This window comes from Perognathus longimembris, chromosome 8 (genome assembly GCF_023159225.1).
Source record: "Perognathus longimembris pacificus isolate PPM17 chromosome 8, ASM2315922v1, whole genome shotgun sequence".
Lineage (NCBI taxonomy): Eukaryota > Metazoa > Chordata > Mammalia > Rodentia > Heteromyidae > Perognathus > Perognathus longimembris.
In genome coordinates this window covers 13618697-13641538 of record NC_063168.1, presented here as the reverse complement: position 1 = coordinate 13641538, position 22842 = coordinate 13618697, and the positions used below count along the sequence as shown (strand labels likewise).

The 22842-nt window shown below is 52.6% G+C and overlaps 1 protein-coding gene across 1 annotated transcript in view; it reads left to right on the top strand.

Moving 5' to 3' along the window:
• The window catches only part of Atoh8 (atonal bHLH transcription factor 8), a 29154-nt gene extending 18003 nt beyond the window's left edge, over positions 1–11151 (top strand). Inside the window, exon 3 of the mRNA XM_048352566.1 lies at positions 10046–11151. Coding sequence (XP_048208523.1) covers positions 10046–10051 — 6 coding nt within the window. The 3' untranslated portion in view covers positions 10052–11151. The remainder of the gene's footprint in view (positions 1–10045) is intronic.
• Positions 11152–22842: the final 11691 nt, after the last annotated feature.

Here is a 22842-nt window from a genome sequence, read left to right as displayed (position 1 = left end):
CTGTCTGTGGAGCTGTGGCTCAAGTGGTGGAGCACCAACCTTGACTGAAAAAGCCAAGTGAGTGCTTGAGGCCTTGAGTTCAAGTGTCAGTACCGGCACACACACACAGAAAAAGGGAAACTGAGGCCAGGGGCTCTAGGGAATGGCAGAACTTGGTTTTAAACCTGTTTTCCATGTTTGATTCCAAACTCCAAGCTTCTCAACTCCCAAGTCCTGCCCACCCCAAGCTTGCCTGATGTCCAGCATGGTGGCCCATGTTCTTGAGGTTCCCCCCCCTCCGCCCCCCCCCACCTCTACCCCCATGCCTAGGACCCAGCCTGGAGCAACAGCTCTTATGTAAGCAGCCAGCACAGCACACGGAGGCTCCATTTAGCTTCAGGGAGCCCCTGGCCCACCGGTGGTGGCAAGCAGTAGGGTGGGCCCGGGGGGGGGGTGTCATCAGCTCCGAGCACCCCCAGGGCTGTGCCGCCAGTGGGGCCTGACACCGGGTTAAGTCGCCTGGCGGCCCTTGGGCTGCAGCTGAGATGGCCCGCCTGGTTTCCATTGGGCGCTGTGGTTTTGATTAGCGGCTCTGCACGGCGGGCCTGCCGGCGAGTCCATGGGAGCTCTGCTGGAACAGCGGGTCTCCCCCGCTGCCCGGGTCCCCCCCCCCTCCTGGCAGCCCCAGACTCCAGATGTTCCGAGCGCTCGCTGGGAAGGCCTGCTGGCGCCACGGAGGGCAGAGGGCAGGGAAAGCACGCGAGCTGGAAGCCCAAGCACTCAGTCACCGCAGGCCTTGGCAGCCCGCCCGGCCCTCTGCTGGCACATTCCCCAGCTCTCCCCTGGCCATCTGTTCCCCAAAAGCCCTTTCAGAGCCTCATCATCACTCAGGATACAACAGCGCGAGCAGCTGGTTTGGAGGCAGCTGGGAAAACCGTGCAAAAGGTTCTTTGTGAGAGAGGAAACTCGCTTATGAATAACAGGGCTGCTTGCTGTAAAAGTTGGCGGCTGGAATGCTTGTTTCTCAGGCGCCGCTGTTTGCTCTTGATTTTTTTTTTTTAAATCTCTGTTTTTTATTCTTTCTCCTCCCCCCCCCCCGCCCCCGTGTTCGCTTTTAAAGTTGTTTCTTTCTCTTCTGATACCAGGTGTAACTTTGTCTTCCTCAAGGTACCCAAAGGCCACCTACTTAGTAATGAGGATACAGGTGGACCTTCCTTCCTTCCTTCCTTCCTTCCTTCCTTCCTTCCTTCCTTCCTTCCTTCCTTCCTTCCTCCTTTCCTCCCTCCCTCCCTCCCTCCTTCCTTCTTCCTTTCCTCCATCCCTCCCCCTCCTCCCCCTCCCTTCCCAGCCTTCTTCCACCCCCCTCCCTTCCTTCCTTCCTTTTCTTCCTTTTCTTCCTTTCCTTCATTCCAAAGTTATGCTGGGGATGGTTCAAAGTGTCCATTTTCCTTCCATCTGGACTGGAGGGCACAGACAAGAGAGAAGGGGGCAAGCAGGACCTGTGTGTCAAGGTCCTGACCCATACATGCGAACCAGGTATCACCAGTGTGGAACATTGTCCTACCCAGCGCCCCAGTGGCCCCCAGATTGCAAGTTTGAACATTCTGCATGCCTAGGGTGGTGGGGGCAGCTGATAGGATGACAGGCCCTTATCAGCTCATCAGAGGTGACTCTGGGGGGGGGGGGTTGTTCTTCCAAAGTCACAACCATAAACACCCGGGTGCCTGGGCCCGCAGCTGACTGCAGCATGACATACAGTCTTTTTAAAGAACTGGCTGCTGCCGCTGCCGCCACCAAAGGCTTCTGGGACATGTCTGCCTGGAATCTGGGCACCTCCTGGGATCAGTCACCAAGTGGCCTGTCCCGAGCTGTGGAGGTTCTGGGGCCCTGGGATGAAAGGGGAGAAGGGCAGGCCTTGCTGACTTCCTCACACCCCTTGGGTTCAGGAGGAGCCAGGACGAGGCCTGCCCTTTTCCAGTCCCTTTATCCATCTGCCTGGCTCAGCCCTGCTCATTCTGGAACCCTCCCTGACCCTCAACCCTGCTTCCCTCTACCTCCCTGTAGCAGGACCACCACGTGTCCTCAGCACAGGGGTGTTTGCGGCCCAGGGCAGTGGTTTACGCTAGGCTGGGATGCTATGCTGTTCACCACGGGACTCCAGGACGCTCTCCCATCATGTGATCTGCGGGAGTTCGTGTCTCACATGACAGAGAGGCTTTCAGATGGCTCGTTGTGTGACCTGTTGCATGGGGTGGTACATCCCGTTACACCACACTGCACGCGTTTACATGGTGTCTGCCTCTCTGCGGAGACCCTGGGTCCCTCTGGCTTCTGCTCCGTCTCCTCCTTCCCTCCGAGGCTACCTACTCGGCTCAGATGGCTTCCTGTCCCGAGGGCAAGGACCGCAGGGCTGGCTTCATCGGGAGCTTCAGGACACAGCTACACAGAGGGTCCCCAGGTACTCCAGGCTGTTCCCTTGAGTAAGAAAGGAAGGCTTTACAAGTCAAATATCCTTGAGAAGCTGCTGAAATGAACAGGGCCCCATATTGCTCCCAGTTGAGAAGTTTGGCTCACGCCTATCGCACTAACTCCTGGAAGGCTGAGATTGGAAGGATTGAAGTTTGAAACAAGGCCTTGAAAAAAGTTCATGAGCCGCCATCTCAACCAATAAAAGCTGGATGGGATGGTGTGCACCTGTCACTCCCACTGTGAGGGAAGTGTAAATAGGAAGATCCCAATCTAGGTTGGCCCATGGGAAAAGTGGGACTCTAGTTGATAAATAATAAAAGTGAAAAAGCCCGAAGGAATGGCTCAGTAGTTGAAGTGGTAGAGCGCCTGCCTCCTAATCAGAAGACCCGAGTTCAAACGCCAGTACTACTAGAAAAGGAATGATGAAGGGAAGTCTCTAGGCCTCTTTTCCTCTCTTCCTCATGACTGTATAGTGGCTGCCGTAGCACCAAGCGCTTCATCCCAGAGCTATACCCACTCAGGGTGTGGGCCACATTAGGAGACATTATTTCTTCTCTCCATGAAAGTCAGACCTACCCAGGTAGCTCCTACCCTCCCTCAGGTTCCCCTTGAACCTGAAAAAGAATGTCAGTCTGTCAGCCTTCCAGAAGGGCTGCTAAGAGCCACATAGCTTGCCCTGGAGGCTTCCTTCTTGGGGGGCCAGCAAGTGTCATGACCTTAATCACAGCGTCCCTATGTCCATGCGCTCGCTTAACAGTCCGCACAGCGGGTGCCGCTAGCCTCATTTCAGCCGGTGGCCCTGAGGTTCTGTAGAGGCTGGGCAGCCGGGTCCCTGGCGACTGCGTACCTCCGCACAGCCTTTGCGGTTTACAGAGCCTCGGACGCCGGTTCTTTCCTTCAATCCTACAGCAACCTCCTGCAGTCTCCATTTTTACCATGCACATGAGATGACATGACGTCATCTAGAGCTGGACAGGACTGGGCGGGGCCAGGCAAGTTCCCCAGCAGGCCACCGCTGTCCGTCCGCTCCCTGTCAAAGCTGACACTGTGGGCCGAGGGGCTGCCTGGGCGCGGAGGTCGGGACCCAGGACTGGAATCTCAGCCCACGCAGGCGTGAGCCTTCTCCTAAGATGCAGACACCCTGCCTGGACGGAGAGGCTCGACGCCACGGCTGGAAAGGGTTTTGTCTATGTGATAAGAGGGCTTCCTGGAGGACACAATAGTCCATCAGGAAGGTGGACAGAAGGACCCAAGAGTCCCCTCCTCACATGGTGGCCAAGAAAATGGATATCGGGCTGGGCTGCCCACCAGGGGCTTGATTCTATGGCCAGATATAGCATCTGTGGTCTCTCTCGGCTGCCTGTGTGTGCACAGGTGTGTGTGTACAGGTGTGTGTGTGCGCACACACGTGCGCATGCAGGTAGGCTGGGCTTCGCAGGCACCATCTGTCAGGGTCAGGTAGAAGGCCCCCCCCATAGGGTGGGCACTTTCTAACACATGTGGGAAGGGCACTCCTTCCAGAAGGCACTGGGTGGTCTTCAAGACTTTCTAGCTTTGCTCCCCTGGGACTCAAGGGCCTCTAGAAATGGTCCCTTCGTGACAGGAAAGGCAGAGCTAGGCAGTTAGGCATATGGGGAGCAACTCCAGGGAAGGAGCTACTTGGAACCTTCCAGAAGCAGTGGCCTGGCATTGTTGCAAGTCACCCCTCACGTGACCCCTCACTCTGCTGCTATTTTCTCCCCTCCACCAGGCACAAACACACGTGGACAGGCACCCAGCGGGGTGATTTGCAAAGTGTGATCTACTTTTTCTCCTTCCCTGTCCGCAGTGATTTCTCACTTGTCAATCTTGTTACCTCCGTGAGCAGAAAAAGGCAAAGACCCACATTTAGGAAGACTCAATCACTGGGGGCCAGTGGCCCACGTCTGTAATCCTGGCTACTCAGGAGGCTGAGATCTTAAGACTGAGGTTCCAAGCCAGCCTGGGCGGGAAAGTCTGTGAGACTCTTAACTCCAGTTAACCACCGCCCCCCCCCCCAAAAAAAAAGTAGCTCAACTGGTAGAATACCAGCCTTGAGCGAAAAAACTAAGAGACAGCAGCACCTAAGGCCTTGAGTTCAATCCCCAGTACCAGCACCCCATACCCCCCCAAAAAAGGATTCACTCATTTTGAGCATCTACTCTGTCAGGCATTGTTTTTGGTTAAGGGTTATTTGGAGTACAAAGCAGACAAAGGTCCCACGCTACTCTTCAGGTCTCAGAGCTAAATGACACAAAAGCAATGAACAGAAAATGTAGACCAGAGATGCTGAGCACGCTCTAAGTACAACCAGGCATCTGGGATCAGTGTGGCCTTGCCCTCCTCCAGTTATGTCTCCAACCTGTACACACGAAGCCAGCTCAGGCCGCAGGTCAGAGCAGTCAGTGGCCTTACTCCCGGTAAAGATGCAGAAATGCAATACAGAGCTAAGAAGCAGAAGCTCTTGAGCCTCAAGGAGCTTGGAGGCCCATCAAGATCGTGGATACTCACCCTTGAGTGGCCAAGAGGAAGCCGAAGTTCACCCAGTCATGTGTGTGGCTGAGAACGGCAGGGAAAGGCCTGTCGGAGTTGTGTCAGCACAGAACACGTGGAGCTGCCTTTCCCTAGGGAAGTTTGTTTCCATGAGGGGGCTTGTCTGGGGATGTCAGACCTGGGAGGGCCAGCCTTCATGTCTGTTAGGGGAACCCAGGTCTCACCACAGAGTAAACACACACACACACACACACACACACACACACACACACACACACACACCTTCTAAACAGGTCCAAACAACTTCCTGCTGTAGATACTGTTAAAGACCATTTAGTAGGTAATGAAACAGAGTCACAGAGATGTTGAATCATGTGTTCAATGTCACACAGCCAGTAGAATGGGGAAGTCAGAATTCACATGGACTCAGTCCGATGCCATGACTGGGTCCATTTGAACCACTGAGCTCTCTATTGCTGGCCAGAGGTGTGCCTGTGTGTGGGTAGGCATGTGTGTATGGTGGTGGTGGTGGTGGTGGTAACTCATTTCTCTTACCTCAGCCTTGGCAATGCCTTTGTGTAGCTGGCAGCTGCTTTTGTGGTGTCACTGATGGATAAGGTAGCAGTGAGTAGGAGCCCCGATGAGAGATGTCCTCAGCCCCCCTGGATCCCACAGTTGACTTCAGAATCTAGCTAGTGGTAGGGCCTAGGGCTAAAGGAAGTGAGTAGGGGAGGTGTTTTCTTATCTGAAAAACTGCCTTTGCAGGTTGGATGGGATAGCACATGTCTGAAAGCTCAGCATTCAGGAGGCTAAACAAAACAGGATACTGTTATATATGTGCATTTTCAAACTGTGTTTATTTTTTTTAAAGAATTGGTTGAAAGCAAATTGATCACTAAATAACCATCATTTCAAAGTGACTCTTTCCAGTAACTGGTTTTGAGGTATTTTCAACCTGTGAGGCCACTTAGGTTTTCAAACACCAGTTAGTCAGCCAGGTACCAGTGGCCTATGTCTGTAATCCTACCTACTCAAGAGGCTGAGATCTGAGGATTACAGTTCAAAGCCAGCCCGGGCAGGAAAGTCCCAGTGAGACTTTTATCTCCAATTAACCACTCAGACAACAGAAGTGGTGCTGTGGCTCAAAGGGTAGAGCACTAGCCTTGAGAAAAAAGCTCAGGGACAGTGCCCAGGCCCTGAGTTCAAGCCCAATGACCCCCCCCCCCCCGCCAAAAAAAAAGATGTGGTTTGATACCTCTCCCATGTTCTTTCCACTTTAATGGCATATTTTAGTTTTAAAACAGCTTTGGAAATATGACTGCTCTTTTTAGTATAGACCAATAAAAATATTGTCGGGATGTGAAACTTGTTATTTTTTTTTCCCTTCACATAGCAAGCTGTAACCAAATTAATTAAATTTAGAAAAAGCTATAACTTTCAAATAGTGAAAAATGATTAAGTAGATAAAGTGGAAATCATAGACCAACAGTGAGTTTAAAAGGCAACATGACACACATTAAAATTGTTTTTGTAAGTGCCCCCAAGGTGGTAACTTACCTCATAAGACCCAGCCTAATCAAGGCAGAGCTCATCAGTAAGAAACTGGAAGGGAACAAAGCAAAACAATAGAGTTTGTTCTAGAGTTCACTCCCATCAGCAGGAATTCCCAGAAAGGACAGGCGTGTTTACAGAAGTGCTCAGTGTTCCACTGGAAACGGGAAGCATAGCCCACGGTCGATGTAAGCCATAGTCAATTACATGCCTGCCACTGCGAAGCTATGCACTCGTTCAACAAGTATTTATTGAGTTGCTGCTGTGAGCCAGGCACTCTGCTAGCATGCAGGGGCTGCGAGGGTGAACAGAGCAGGCTCCTTCCTGAAGCTTATTTTGGCAGCCAAACCTGTAAATAGGATACCTGTGATGAGAGGCTGAGGTGGAAAGACTATGAGGACAGGAAGCCTAGAAATAGCCATCGCCAGAGCCTTGTCTACTGCAGAAGTCCCCTGCAGCCCGCGAAAGGCCAGAGCTACGCCGAAGCGGTGCTGTGGACAGAGGCATGGGTGGCTGTCACAGCGGGAGGGCTTGCTTGGCCTATATTTGCAATTATGCAAATAAGAGGCTGTGGCATTGGTTTGTTTCCTAGCTCTTAGCCACTGCAGATTGGTTTAGGGGGAAGGAATTGGCCATGGTTGGACTAATCAGCTTCCTCTACTGGGCCTTGGAGTTGGGATACTCAGAACTGGCCATGGGTCCTCAGTGGAAAAATAGCCACCACTTGAAAGCAGCCAGTGAAGTTTCTGGGGCCTCCTGAAAGTTCTTCCTGAGCCCCACAGCTTCTTCTGTCTTGAGGCCTTCTGCTGGCCTCTGGGAAATGCCCTTCTGCAGCATTGCCAGAGGACAAGAGTGTGTTCTACTCATGAAATTGTCACAGCAACATGGTCAAATCTGCTGTGAGAATACTGGGTAAACAAAGTCATGTGAATTTCCTCTGTGTGTGTGTGTGTGTGTGTGTGTGTGTGTGTGTGTGTGTGTACTGGGAGTTGAACTCAAGGCTTGGGTGCTGTCTCTTAGCTTGTTTTGCTCAAAGCTAGTGCTTGACCACTTGGACCACCTCTTGACTTCTGGCTTTTTGGTGGTTAATTGGAAATAAGAGTCTCACAGACTTTCCTTCCTGGGCCAGCTTCAAATCATGACCCTCAGTTCTCACTCTTCTATGTTGCTAGGATTATAGGCGTGAGCCATCAGTACTTGGCTACTGCAGATCTTTTTTTTTTTTTTGGTGCCAGTCCTGGGGCTTGAACTTAGGGCCTGGGCACTGTCCCTGAGCTTCCTTTGCTCAAGGCTAGCACTCTACCCCTTTGAGACACAGCGCCACTTCCGGCTTTTTCTGTGTTTGTGGTACTGAGGAATTGAACCCAGGGCTTCATACATTCTAGGCAAGCACTCCACTACTAAGCCACATTCCCAGCCCCACTGCAGAACTTTTTGGAGCCTTTTGTTTTTAATATAACATGCCAATGTTGGAAAAAAATAGGGCCAAAGTCCATGATGTTGCCCAAACTCCTGGTATACTCCAGCTGGCTCGTCCTGCAGACCCCTTTGGGGAATGCTAATCAATTTATACTGTATAGGAGAAGGCATTCATGCACAGAGAGGGAGAGGATTCCCCAAAGCCACCCAGCCAGTTGATTGCAGAACGTGTCCTGCTGGCCCTGGCCGCCCAGTGTGGTTCTCCTGAGCCTCCATGGACGTGAGCTTCTCCGGCTGGGTGGCGCATGCGCTGGAATTCCTGGGAGGAGGCGGGCGATGGGCACACAGGTCCAGTTAGACACCAGGGAAAAGGCGGCATGGAGAATCGAAGCCCTGTCCCCTGGCGAGTGAGTGGGTGGCAGTTGTGGCTTAGCAGGGTCTGAGATCCAGCAGGCCTTGCTGCGGGCCTCGGCTGCCCAGCCGCTTCACAGTGTGGCCAGAAGGATGGCTCCAGCCTTCCATAGCTTCCCCAAACCGCAGGCAGGCGAAGGCCCGGTCCATGGCAGGGCCCGCCCAGGCGGCCAGCGCCGGCGTGACGGGGGTCTGTAAATCACTCTGTGAACCACAGACCCAGTGCCATCCCCACGGGTTTCCTTTCCGCTTCTTAATCCTCCTCGGCAGACTCAGTAACAAAAAGCAGATTCCTGCTGGGGCCAGCCACGCACGGTGGACTGGGAGAATGTGAGCCGAGGATTTACCACATCAAGACCCTGCCCGCCTCTCACTTTTCCTTTTCTCCCCACGAAGCCACCATGAGCTGGACAGCTTCCCTCCCCCTGGCCCGGCTCCCTCTCCGGGCTTGGACCCCCGCTTCTAGCCTGGCCCCAGCCTATTGGATCTTGGACCATATCTTGGCTGAGCTTCTACTGGCGCGTTTGGCCTCCAAGAACACACTCAGGCCTGTGGTTAGCAGCCCTCTAGCCTCGTGGTTTGGCTGCTTCCTGTTCCCCAAGCCTCACTTCAACCCGGGCAGCCACTGTGTGGTAGAATAAACACTGCCGTTCTGGATTCAAATCCTACTGCTGCCAGCTTCTCGCACCTACTTCTCTGTGCGCACCATCGATTACCTTGAGATGGGATGTGAGAAAGCACTGTGGCCCATCTGATGTTCCTGACATGATGTTTTACTTTCACAGAGTGGTGGCAGGATGGAGAGGAGGGTGCGCGGCCACTTTATTTGGGAGTGTGCTGGCCCCAAGGGACAGAGCCTGCGCATTCTTGTCCATGTTCCAGGTGGACTTCGACACCACCACCCCATCCTGCTAGCTCTGACCTTCCCGGAGGGTCACTGCCCCCGCGGGACGCGAGCGTGCCTCCCCTTCTCTCCATTCTTGGAAGCAAGGCATATTCTCTGATCAGTTTCCTCCCGAGTAGCACCAAGGTTGGCTGCCAATGCAGTTTCAGCGGGTCAGGGTTTCCACAGAGGTAAAAGTGGTCTTATCCAGCAGCTCCCTGGGTTCCTGAGCTCGTCGGTTCTCAGGATGTCCCCACGTCATCCACAAAGGAAACACATCACAACTCAGTCCTTCTCTGTCTCTCTCCTCCTCACCCTCGGGTCCCCCAAAAGGATAGAACTGTTGACCTGTTTGTTGAGTTCACTCGATTCCTACTGCTTTGAAGCAAGTTTGGAACTTACTGATATGCTTAGGCAGATGAGGAAACTGAGGCTCAGAGAAGTTAAGCGGCTGACTTCTGAGGGGCTGTATGGAGAGTGGGCTTTGGGCCTGCTGGCTTAGTGTTCCTTTCCAAACTTTGTGGGGGAAGAGGTACCATGGACAGCCAGCCACTCCAGTGGGGGCCAACCAGCCTGAAAAGGAGCCCCCTCCCCCGAGGGGCCTGAGCCTGACTGGGATCCCCCAGTCCAGAGGGGACTGTGCATCACGGTGCCAGTACCCTGAGTCCCTTTGCTTACTGTGCCCCACAAGGCACTCTCCTGCCCCGGCCCACAGGTGTGCTGTCCCCGCTGGGGTCACGTGAGAGGCTTTTCCGTGGGTGGCGGCGTGGCATCAGGACGACGAGAGGCTGCTTCTTTCTGATGGTTGCTCGTTTCTTTCAGGAGTGACAAGTGATGGACGAGATGGAGGACCTTGCCCGCGGGTCACTTCCCAGCCAGGCTTGAGGAGAAGGGGGGGCCTGCCAAGCCAGCCTGGTTCGATGCCTTCTCCACGATGCCACCAGATGCTCAGTCGGCCCCCTGCCTCTCAGGGTCACGGAGGACAGGAGCAGCCCGCCTCCCTCCCCTCCTCCTGCCCTCACCCAGCCACGCTGTGGTTATTCTGCACTTCGCGCTCTGCCTGGTGGGGAGAGAGAGCTCAGCTGCAGAAGTTTATTGCCAAAGATTCTTACAGAGATGCTACACAAAATGGGGGGATGAACCCCAGCAGCAAAAAGCCACGTAGTCCCATGAATTCAGTTTCTCTGGTTGTCCTTGTTGCATCCCAAGCCAAAGATGAGCCAGTACTTTCACCCGGAACTCATGCAAGGAATGAACATTTGGTGGCCAATCACAAGCCTCCTTGGGACCATGGGAAGGAGATTGGGTGGGTGGGTGGGGGTGCCTGGCTGCCTAAGTGTCTGACTCTGATTCTTAAAGTTCCCAGGGCCCAGGCTCCTATTTGGGCCTTGAGTATCAGAGACGGGAGTAAGAGGGGAAAAGAAGCAATATTGCCACCCCCCTCCCCAAGGATTTGCCCCAAGGCAACCTGCCTAAAGATCTTTGTTCCAGAGCTCAGATCCTGCCAGCTGCCTCTCGCCAGTATTCCCACTCAGCTGATGCAACTGGGCCAACAAGATGGCACCCTGCTGGAGGCCGGTGGTCTATGGCAGGATGGGTAGAAGGGCAGAGGGAGGAAGGGACCAGGGAAATGGGCCAGTATGTGGAGGAGGGGCGCGTTCAAAACCAAGGCCTGCTCCTTCCTTGTACTCCAAAGGCCAAAGCTGTTCATATCTGTGCTCAACCATCTGCTTCAAATTGAAGTAAAAGCCCCACATGTAAAGGAAATGCTTGTATTGAATGAACTCACTATGTGACCAGGTCTCCGGCTGATCACTAGCTGGCGAGTTTTGAAGAAGGAGGCTGGTGTCTATCTAGAGGTTGAGAGTCCTGTTGTTGTTAATCCTGCATCCAGACAACGAAGCTCCAAAGAGACAAGGCTAGAGAGTGACAGAGCCATTTTGGGGGATGGGCGGGGGGAGGGGGGAGTAGGAGGAAGCAATACTGAGCCTTACACTTGCTAGGTAAGTTCTCGACCACTTGAGCCATGCCTCCAGCCCTTTTGGTTTAGTTTTTCAAATAGGGTCTTGCCTTTTGCCTTGGACCAGCCTGGATTTTGATCCTGTTGATGTTTCTTTACACAGCGGGGTGATGCGTGCATACCACCAGCACACCCAGCTTGTCATCACTTTGAGATGGGGGTTTTTCCTCCAGCTGTTTACATGACTGGCCTCAAACTCCAGTCCTCCCGATCTCAGCTCCCCCTCCGGCTCAGATGAAGGGTATGAACCCCTGAGCTGGCCAGTGTTTGAATTAGGATGGCCTCACTCCATGTCCTGGGCTCTCAAACTCAGTTCCACCCAAAGTCCTGTGTGATCTTAGCACTCGTGTTCCTCAGCAGGTCTGTCGAGAAGAGGGACAGTGAAAGCCCACAGGGATGTGGATGGGGAATGTAATAAGAAATAGGAAAGACGAAATGGAGGCATGGCTCAAGTGGTAGCGTTCCAGCCATGAGCTTGAGGCCTTGATTGAGTTCAAGCCCTAATACTGGCACAAAAACAACAGAAAGAATGATGGGGGCCAGGAGAGGGGAAGGGAGAGAAGGAGGAGGAAGGAATGTTGGGGCTTTAGCCACAGGGCTGCCCAAGGAAGGCAGAGGTCACCGATAGAGCCCAGAGGCTGCGCTTGTACCAGAAGCACAGTTTGTCCTTGGGTTCTGCCCCATGTTGAATTCTCCTTGCGCCCCGGATGCCTGGGCTGCCTGGAGTGGAGCCAGCTTCAGGGCGCATCTTCCTGTTCACTGCTCCTTCTCAGCTATGGCTCTCCATCTGTGACCAAGGTAGTGGCTGGCGCTGGGCCCTGGGGCAGCACAGAAGCAGGGGGAGGCTGCTCTAGGCATTCCTCAGAGCAGGGCTGCCCTGGTGGCAGGCCAGACCGTGGGCTTGGGATGGGACAGGCCAGCCCCTCTGGGACTCCGGCACAGGTCATGGGGCCACCCAGCAGCCTCTCTGAGCCTCTGAGACCCTGGTGGCATTGCTAGAGATGCAGGAGGTAGAAACCAACCAGGACCACACTGGAGATGTAAGAGGAACCCCTCTGTAAAGGGTAAGGGTGCCTCTATTTTGCTGCCAGGAAAGCAGGCCATGACTTCAACACCCAGAAACTTCCATAGCCTCTACCTCCCACCCCTCTCCTATTCGCAATGGCCTCCATCACGTATGTCCCTTTCCTTCTGAAGCAGCTGTTGATACTCAGCTAGGGAAACAGAGAGATAGAGCCCAGGTAGAGACCGTCTTCCTGAGCTCATGCTCCTATTCAGACAGACAACAAGCAAATAATTATGATATAAGTAATTAGATGACTCAGGTGTGGTTGGGAGCTCCAGGCAAGGAAGAACTAAAAACTCTCTATGGGGATGTTAGGAAGGAAGAACTTTCCTGGGAAGGGCCAATACGAAGGCAAGAGGCCTTTTCTGAGTAAAGGAACAGGAGAAGGGCCTTCAGTGCAAGCCAGCCCAGGCCGACAAATCCAAGAAACGTATCTCCAATTAACCACCCAAAAGCTGAAAGTAGTTCAAGTGGTAAAGTACCAGTCTTGATTAAAAAAAAAAAAAAAGAAGAAAGAAAAGCTAAGCAAGAGTGCAAGGCCTGGAGTTCAAGCCCCAGTACTGGCATCAAAACAAAGCAAAGTATGTGTCTACCTGTGCAGGCGCGTGCACACATAGGGATGTGTGTGTGTGTACCTGAAAATCTGTGCTTGTCTTTCCTTTCCAGCTTCCTCCCCAGTATAGCAATGTGTGTTCTTATGCACACGTAGGTGCTCACATATACACTCCCTCTCGTGCACACTCGCACTCAGACGTAGGTTCGTGTCTGTTTCCAGTAAAGGAAATCCCTGTCAGATTCTAACCTGATTGACTCTTTTCCAAACAGTTTTGTGCAAGAAGACTTCACACACTAGAAATTATGAAGGGCCACCCATGTGGCCTTGTGAAGGCATTTCCTAGTCCCGCGAGAGCTGAGGGGACAGAGCCACCAGCAGGCATGTTTGTGGCAAGCCCACGTTTGCTCTGGATCATCAAGGCTGAAGAGGGGCAAGGCACCCCATCCCTCCTGTGCACGTGGGGTCTCGCCCGGGTACCGAGACCTGTGTATACCGATTCCTGCTCCCCGCCACAGACGCAAGAAACAACCCTAGGGTCACAGAAGCCTCAGGTCTCAGGCCACACTTTTCAAGATTCCCCCCCCCCCCTTTCTGGCTCCAGGTGGTCCCCGAAGAGAGGGCGAAACCGCATACGAGAAACCCACATTATAGGCTAAAGGAAGAAGAAGATTGTATTCATGCTCTTAATGGTTTTCATCTTGATGGTAGTGAACAGACTGGGGCTTGCAGGGATGTGCGGCGATGCTTTGGCTTCCCTGGAGGGGTTTGGTGTTTTAGTTCTTGGATTCTCCAAATCTCACTGATTTCCCTCACAGAAGAGTCAGCCAGTAGACACTGAGGATTCGTTGGTGCTCTCATTCATTTGATAAACGAAGAGAGGGCTTTCAAATGCTATCATAAAATCAAAAGGGGGCAATGAAGGGTGAAATGTATTCCAATGAAATTTTGCTAAACCCCAAATTGAAGTAACTGGGTGGGGGGGGGGACGGAGCCAGCTACCAGTGGCTTATGCCTACAATCCTAGCTACCTGGGAGATATCTGAAAATCATAGTTTGAAGCCAGCCCAGACAGAAAAGTTCATGAGACTTTTATCTCCAGTTAACTAGCCAAACACTGGAAGAATAGGTGTGCTTCAAGTGGTAGAGCACCAATTTGAGTGAGTGGAAAAAAAAACCCCAAACAAGAGTGCAAGCCCTTGAGTTTCCCAAGTGGGTGTCTTATTTCCCCATACCCTGCATCTGTGTACTCCATTTTGTCCTTGGGCCTGACCCTATGTCCTGACACCCCCTTCTCTTTCTCTGCTCCTTGCAACCTCCTTTAAAACCTGGTGCTGTTCACTTTCCTTCCATTACTCTGCCTTTTCTATTCTCCCCTTTCTCCCAGGCTAGTAAGAGCATGACTGGGCAGGTTCCAAGGACTAGACACTGGGCAGTATAACTATGGCAAAGGCTATGCTGGGAACTGCAGGTACAATCTCCTTTCACCAATGGCTTACCTGTGGTCCTGGGAAGAGACATCTACTTAGGGGCACCTGCTGCAATCAAGCTCTGCTAATTCTCGGGGCTGGGAATATGGCCTAGTGGCAAGAGAGCTTGCCTCACATACATGAAGCCCTGGGTTCGATTCCCCAGCACCACATATATAGAAAACGGCCAGAAGTGGCCCTGTGGCTCAAGTGGCAGAGTGCTTGCGTTGAGCAGAAAGAAGCCAGGGACAGTGCTCAGGCCCTGAGTTCAAGCCCCAGGACTGGCCAAAAAACAACAACAACAACAACAACAACAACACACCAATCTCTGCTAATTCTGCCAGAGCTGGAGTGAGGATTCTGCTTGCCTCTGTCTTCTAGATGTGTCCCGCCTGTACTGCGGTCACTGGTAGCAGTCAGGAGCATGGTTAGTTTCAAAGCCATTCTCAGTGGGTTTGTACAGCCACCTTGCTCTGCTGTTGCCCACCTCTACAACTGCTCTCTGCTCCCAGTCCCAGGAGGAAGGCAAGATACTGAGGGGGTACTGCCTTGTAGGAAGGGGTTGCTGTCACCATTTGCCCAATGGCAAAGACCCTCTCAAGAGTCTCCACCGAGCCTCTCCAAGTTAGGTCTACCTCCTTGAAACCAGGCATCCCACAGGACCTAGACTGACAAGTGTCTCTTGTTTACAGAGCTGGGGGCACACATAGCATCTCTGAATGGCACTGTGAACTCCCAGAGGGCAAAAAGACTGTATCTAGTTCATCTCCAGATCCTGAAAAGGGCCTTGCACCGCGTGAATGACTCTGTTGAAAGAACGGAAAATGGAAATAGGATCATTCATTTTGTTGTTACTGTTTTCTTCCTTTCACAGATAGCAAAATATATCTAATTTGCTCAAGACTTTGAGAAGATGGGATTTGGGTCCAACAGGCTTTCACAAACAAGGTCAAAGGAGAAAAGGGCTAGAAGAGAAAGAAGCCCAGCAGTAGGGCTTTTTGCTCTGCCTCTGTCCAGTCCTTGATGAACTGAGGACAGCGCCATAGCACCTGTGGGCGTTGTGAATGAACACTAGCTGTGTCAGGATGAATGGATTCCCATGGCCACACCTCCTGCAGCTGGCCTTCCACATCCCCAGCCAGTGGTAGCTTTCTCCCCAAGGGCCCTGATCTGCTTGCACTCACATGACAAAGCTCCAGGCAGGGACGACCCATCGTCTGTTGAGCTATCTCTGCCATCCTGGTCCCATGGCCTCCCCAGAGCCGGCCGGCCTCCCTGGGGCACTGTCAGGATGATCTGGCTGAGGATACATGGGGAGCTGGGCTTTGTTATCGCTCGTGGGGCCTCGTGGCTGCTTTCTGACTCAACTCCCGTCTCTGGTCTTCTAATCTTCCGCCTGCCTGGCTGATACAGGATTATTTCCAAAGTCCCTCCCTATGCCCATCGCCGGCAGGCTGAAGTCCTGACTTCTTACCTGCCTGTCACTAGTGGCCCGTGCACTTCTGCGGGGCCTCCAGCTCTCCCAGTTTCCACCACACCTGATTGTGCCCCAGCTGGGCCTTTTGTGGCTGCAGCTGAGTCCTGTCCCGAGAAGTTATTACCACCACCCCCCTTTTTTTTGTCACCCTGCTTCCTTTTACTCTAGCTGCCCATGGAACAAAGTTCTTTCTGGAATTTCATGTTTTGCAATAGTAGAAATAGTTCTTTGTCTTCTCAACATTAGGGCTTGAACTCAGGGCCATGTGTTTGTTGGGTAGGTGCTTTACCATTGTGCCAGCCCTGTTTTTTGCTGTGTGTGTGTGGGGGGGGTGTTAGTTCTGGGGCTTGAACTCCATGCCTGAGTGCTGTCCCTGAGATTTTGTGTTCAAGGACAGTACTCTACCACTTGAGTCACAGCTTTACTTCCAGCTTTTTGATTTGGAGATAAGAGTCTCATAGGCTTTCCTGCCTGGGCTGGCTTTGAACCTCAGTCCTTATAGCTCAGGCTCCTGAATAGGATTACAGACATGAGCCACTGGTACCCAGCTTATGCTGGTTATTTTTGAGATAACGTCTAGCTTCAGGCTTAGCATCCACCTAGTTTGTGTAGGCTTCCTGTATTTGCTGGAATAACAGACATACATCCCTATGCCACCATGTGCATCCTCCCCTATGGAGAGGGAATCTTTGTGGACTTTTCCTCCCAGACTGTCCTGGAATCTTGAGCCTCCCGATCTTATCCTCCTACCTAGCATAGGCTACTAGGCAAACACGACTGTACCCAGCTATGAGGTTGAGAATGGGTCTGTGAACTTCTCTGCCTCGAACCCTGATCCTCCCATTCTCAGTCTCCCAAGTAGCTAGGATTACAGATGTGAACCACCGGCAGCTGGCTAACACTTTTGTTTTTAATCTAACTTCCACCTGCATCTATCCTGCCAGGTCCTTGGTTTATTTGGGAACTCGAGCTCTCATAGTTCCAAGCAAGGGGTGATAGAGGCCCTAAGCGCATGCCCTTCTCTCCTAGGGCATGTCTTTCCTTCTCAGATATAAATAAAATACTTCCATCCCCATGTCCCGTGGGAAGCCAGCCCAGCAGCAGCCCCCACCCCCCCGGGGGCTTCTGACATCTGGAGATCTCTGCTTTGGTCTCCTGGGTCAGCTGACTTTCTCTTCTGTCCCTCAGCTGTTTCTCCCAATCCCTGCCCTGCGTCTGCTTGGGGGAACATGGCTGTCTTCCTCAGTATCCCCAAGATGACTCATGCAAGGCAGTGAGTGGAGGAAATCTTTTACCTATCTTGATGATTTTTTTTAAATGTTTGCACTCAGAACAAACAAACAAGCATGTCCTTGCCTTTGACTTCCTAATGTAGTTCATTTCCTTCATGCCTGATAGATTCATTGTGTTTCTGGCAATTATAAGCTGTTCCCACTCTGATCTTGTTCTCTGACAACTACGTTTCTGGGCAGTGATTCACCTAACATTGTCCTGTGGCTGGCACTTAAATCCCATCTTTTTCCTTCCCTGCCTGTTCCTGCCTGGTCACCACCAAACCCAGGCCTGAAGACAGGAGGCTGTAAAGTATAGCGGCCCTTGGGTGGACCGTGGTCCAAGAGACAGCCAGGCAGGCATTGTCCACCTGAGCAGAGAGGACTCAGGTCTTGTCTCGGCAAGATGTAGGCCTAGACCAACCATGTCTGGTTCCTGGACCCCAGGCTTGTCCAGAAGCAACAGTTGGCTAACATGGAAAGAGGGAATGGGGTGGAGCCTGTTCCTCCCCGCCAGGCAGGCAGAGCACCGCCATGGCCCAGCCTTCAAAGCCATCTGGCTCGCAAACACACTTTCATCCTCTGATTTTATTTCCAACCCCACAACCAGAAGTTATGAGAGATTCCCTTCTCAGATGTACACACATGTGCGCACGCCCCCTCCCCCCCACACGTGCGCGCACACACGCGCACACACACACACACACAGTCTTTTTTAAAATCTTAAATAAAAAACTAAGAATGTTGCCAAGTTTCATAATGGAGAAATTTTAATCCTGGGAGAAGAAAACAGAACATAAAAAGGAAGTTGGATTTTTTGGGGGGGGAGGGGGGTGTTGGGCTCGCACACATGCGCACTGGTCCTGGGGCTGGAACTCCGGGCCTGGTACTCTCCCTGAGCTTTATTGCTCAAGGCTAATGCTCTACCACTTGAGTGTTACAGACTTTTCTGCCCAGGCTGGCTTTGAACTATGATTCTCAAATCTTAGCCTCTTGAGTAGCTAGATTACAGGAGTGAGCCACCAGGTTCACTATATTATCCATCCTTCCTTCTTCCTTCCTTCCTTCCTTCCTTCCTTCCTTCCTTCCTTCCTTCCTTCCTTCCCTCCCTCCTTCCTTCCTTCCTTCTTTCCTTTCTTTCCTCCCTCCCTTCCTCCCTCCCTTCCTCCCTCCCTCCCTCTCTCCCTCCCTCCTTCCTTCTTTCTTTCTATATATCAGGATAGCTGTGCTGATCTTTATTTTCAAATTGAAAATCAGGATAAGGGATTTGATGTTTTGGTGTCTATTCTAGGCATGAGAAGCTGCCCAGGAAGCCAAATGTTGAGGACTAGCGCTAAGATGAATAGGATTGGGCCTTTTAAGTACACAGGCTCCATGGCTCTCTCCATTGAGGAACACAGCATAATGGATCTCTTTCATAAAGGCTCAGAAAAGGCCTGCAGGAGAAAAACTCATTTCACTTTGTGAACTCAGTGCTTCTAAATTTATTTGAACATGCATTTTTCTTTGAAAAAATTCTATCGTGGTAAAATGTAGACAAAATAATATTTTCATTTTAACCGTTTGTATGTGTACAATTCTGTAGCAGTCTATACATTTAGAATCTTGATAACCATCCCTACTGCCTATACTCCAAACGTTCTCATTACCCCAACAAAACCTTCATGTCCATTAAATTATAATTCTCCACTCCCCCTCTGGCAACCACTGTTCCCCTCTGTCTCTACGAATTCACCTATTTAATGCCTTGTATAAATGGCATATACAATACTTTTATCCTGCTCTGCTGGGCTTATTTACTAGGTACGAGGTTTTTAAGATCCATCAACATGGTAGCAGACAGTAAAATTCTATGTTGCTGCTTTTCTGGTCCTGGGGCTTGAACTCTGGGCTTGACATACTCTCTGGGGTCTTTTTGCTCAAGGCTAGTCTCTACCACTTGAGCCACAGGTCCACTTTTGGCTTTTTCTGTGATTAACTAGCAGTAAGCGTCTCATAGACTTTCCTGCCCAGTCTGGTCTTGAACCACAATCCTCAGATCTCAGTTTCCTGAGGAGCTAGGATTACAGGATTACAGTGAGCCATGGGTGCCCAGCCAGAACTCTATGCTTTTTAATAGCTGAACAATATTCTACTGTATGGGTAGCCCACACTTGCTGCTGGCAGCACCTCTGCTTTATTTCACGCACGGATGTGGAATGGACTACGGGGAAGGGTTGTGCTGCCACTAGAACACTGGGATTTGGGCACTGCTGTAGGCACTGCTGGCAGAGCATGTAACCATGTCTCCAAACTCAAGGTAGAGGAAAGCCTCACATGGAGGGCTGTCTAAGAAAGATTCCAGAGTTAGGGGCCAATGGCTCATGCCTGTAATCCTAGCCTCTCAAGAGGCTGAGATCTGAAGGACAGTGGTTCTAAGCCTGCTTGAGCAAAAAATGTTCAAGAGGTTCCATCTCCAATTAGCCAGAAAAAAAAGAAAACATCTGGGGCTCAAGGGGTTACTCAAGTGGTAAGAAAGCAAGCCAAACAACGCTTGAAATCCTGAGTTCGAACCCCAGTCAGTACTGCAGCTATATGTCCAAAAGGGCGTCAGGGATTGGCTCTGAGGGGAAGCAAGGGACAACCTTGTCCTCAAATCCCGTAGGATATTCAGTCCTGTGGGGCTCTGGGGGCTGCTGAGAAGATTGACAGCTCAGTTTGGGTGCCATCTGCCAGGGCTGCCTTCCTGGGCATGGGGAACGGGACTGGACAGGAGCCAGGCTAAGGAGCAGTTGGACAGGAGGTTCTTGCCCCCTTTTGGCAGCTTCATAGGTCCTGGTCCCATACAGAGCTGGACATGCTGTTCTGAACAACTGCCCCTCCCTGGCGGCCCCTCCTGCAGCCCTGAGCGGGGCAGACTCGGTGGGGACTGCTGGGCCAGGGGGTGTGCCCCGTGGGTAGACAGCTCAGCCTCTGGCCAATTACAAGTCACCAGAACTGAGCCTCCAGGGACATGAGACAAACAAGGGATCCTCTGGAGCCTAAGTTCTCAGCCGGTGCTTCAGCCCGTGGGTGACCACTGTTGAGTACACGCAGGCAGCCGCCCCATGACCTCTGAGGTCCCTCCTAGCCAGGCAGTGGCCCACCCAGGCCCCCAGATGGCTTTGTCCCTGAACTGCTTATGTTCTGAGCTCAGATGAAAACTCCCCACGCAGACCGCACTGCCGTTGGGAGTATGAGGGCCTCCTTGTTCCCCCGACAGGGGATCTGTTTCTCCGACAGGGAGATTATCTGTGGAGCCAGAGAACTATTTGAAGGAAGCCAAGACCATGCAGAGTTGTTAAAGAAAGGAAAACACAGAGTGCTGGGCGCTGGTGGCTCACGCCTGTAATGCTAAGCTACTCAGGAGGCTGAGATCTGAGGACCAAAGTTCAAAGCCAGCCCTGGCAGGAAAGTCCATGAGATTCTCATCTCCTAAACATAAATAAGTAAATAAATAATAATCCAGAAGTGGAGCTCAGGTTCAAGTGGCAGCATTTAGCAAAAAAGCTAAGAGACCACCCAGGTCCTAGTTCAAGCCCTAGTACCCGTCTCTCTCTCTCTCTCTCTCTAGAGAGAGAGAGAGAGAGAGAGAGAACAAAACCAAAAGAGCAGAGCATTTCTAGAGACATTACAAATAAATGGCTCCACTTTTCAAGTCTGCACAATTAGTGACCTCTTTGGCCTCTCCACCCTGAACCTCCATATACATGGGCCTCCCAAAGCCCTTTCCTTCTCCCTCATGGCATGGTTACCTGCATCCCCATCTGTCTTCCTGGCTGAACAGTCCATCTCCGGGAGGTAAGAGTGGGACTTGCTCGACTCCCCAAGACAGGACTGGAGGCGTTGAGGGACCTCACGGGAGCCTGCACTACACGCGCTCGCTCCCATCTCTGCCCTATCGAGGGGCTGGCCAGTGAGGCTACAGGGTCCTTCCCCCCCACCCCCCCACCCCGCCTGGGCCGCTGTGCACAGAGTGGTAGAGAGCCAGACGAGGGGGCAGAGAAGAGCAGTTGTGTTGTGGACATGGAATGGACAGGGAGCTGGCGTGTGGAGCTCCACGGAGCACGGGGCTTTTCCGGCCCCAGGGTGTACAGACGGACGAGGTGACCGTCTCCCTCCCAGGGCCAGTGGGCTGCTGTCCCTCCAGGTCCTCCTACCACCCCTCTCCCACCTGGGCAGGTCTGTCCTCAGGACCTCCCTGAGCCCACCCTGCTCGAAGCCAGGCCTCTTCCACGCCATGCCGGTTAACCTCTCCTCTCCCACTTTGCCTTCCCAGCCTGGTGTCAGTGTGCGGATGCCGGTGTCTCTTGGGGCACCGTGGGGCATGCACCTTGCCAGAGGTGCCAGTGGCCCTGGTGCTAATGTTCAACCCTGCCATTCACCAGCTGGATGAGCCAGGGCAAAGTGCTTCATCTCCGAGCCTCAGTTTCTCCTTTTGTAAACGATGAGGTTGGAATACAGGCGACTAGGGCCTCTTCTAGTTCCATCATTCTATCTCATTCCATGGTATCTGCCAGTCACCAACCACGAGGCTGAGTGAAATGTCTAAATAATATCTCCTTTAAAATTCGCCATGTAGCCTGCCCCTCCAGGCATCCCCGTGTGGGAAGGAAGAGGCATTTGGTTCCATCTGCTTTTCTCACTCGGTGCTGGCTTGGGCCGGCCCGGCCCCTCCCAGGGCTGAGGCCTTCCTCCGCCCAGGGCCTTAGTCAGTGGCTCGTTTCCTCTTCCAGGCCTGAGCAGGGATCCAAGGAGCTGGCGCCGGGGCCCTGGGCCCCGTGTGGCCTGAATTCTTCCGCCAAGGCAGGGCCTGGGCGAGCAGGAGCTGGCCTGCTGTTGATGAGCCTTAATTAACCCAGGGATCCGGAGCTCAAGGACACAGGGCACTGCATTGTTCTCTGGAGAGACACAGCTGCCTGTCAGCAACTGCGCCCCGAGCTGGCAGCTGCTGCCCTCTTGCTCCTGGTTGCCCTCAGGGGTCCTTTCCACTTCCTCCCCTGAGGGTCTCAGCCCAGGGCCCACCCTCCCCCGGTAGAGCCCCTCTTCCGAGCTGGTGTCTCCTAGCAGTTCTGGAGGCCCACGGCCCTGGAGTCCTCTGGCTGCAGGCCCTGAGCCCCTCCGCTTGTGGCCTGTCCCGAGGCCACCTCATTTGGGATGATGACGACTTCCGAATGCCTCACTGTAGCCCAGACATGGTGGAAGGCCACTCAGAGGAAAAGCAAGTCCCCACAGCAACCTCGAATGCCTCTTGTCTTTGGGGCCTCCAGATCTTACCACAGCCTGGTGTGGTGGGTACCGATCTTCCGTCCTCTGTGGGGTTTAGTTTTGTTGTGGTTTGTTTTCTTTGTCGTTGTTTTTAAGACAGGGTCTGGCTGTATAGCCCAGACTGGCCTTGACTTTGAAGTTTAGCTCTCTCTCTCTCCCCACCCCCTCTCTGTGTTCTCTCTCTCTCTCTGTATTCACTCTCCCTCCCCCTCTCTCCCCCCCACCTCTCTCTCTGCTGGCCAGTATCAGGATTTGGACTCAGGGCCTGATGCTTGCTCATTTGCTTGCTTAGTTAGCTGGTGCTCTCACTTGAACCTCTTCTCCAGCCTAGCTTTTTGCTGGTTATTTTGGCTAACTTTTCTGCCAGGGCTGGCTTTGACCACTGTCCTCAGATCTCAGCCTCCTGACTAGCTGATTACAGGCACATGCCACTCGAAGCCAGCTCTCCGTAGCGTGCCTCTTCTCTGCTAGGAAGCT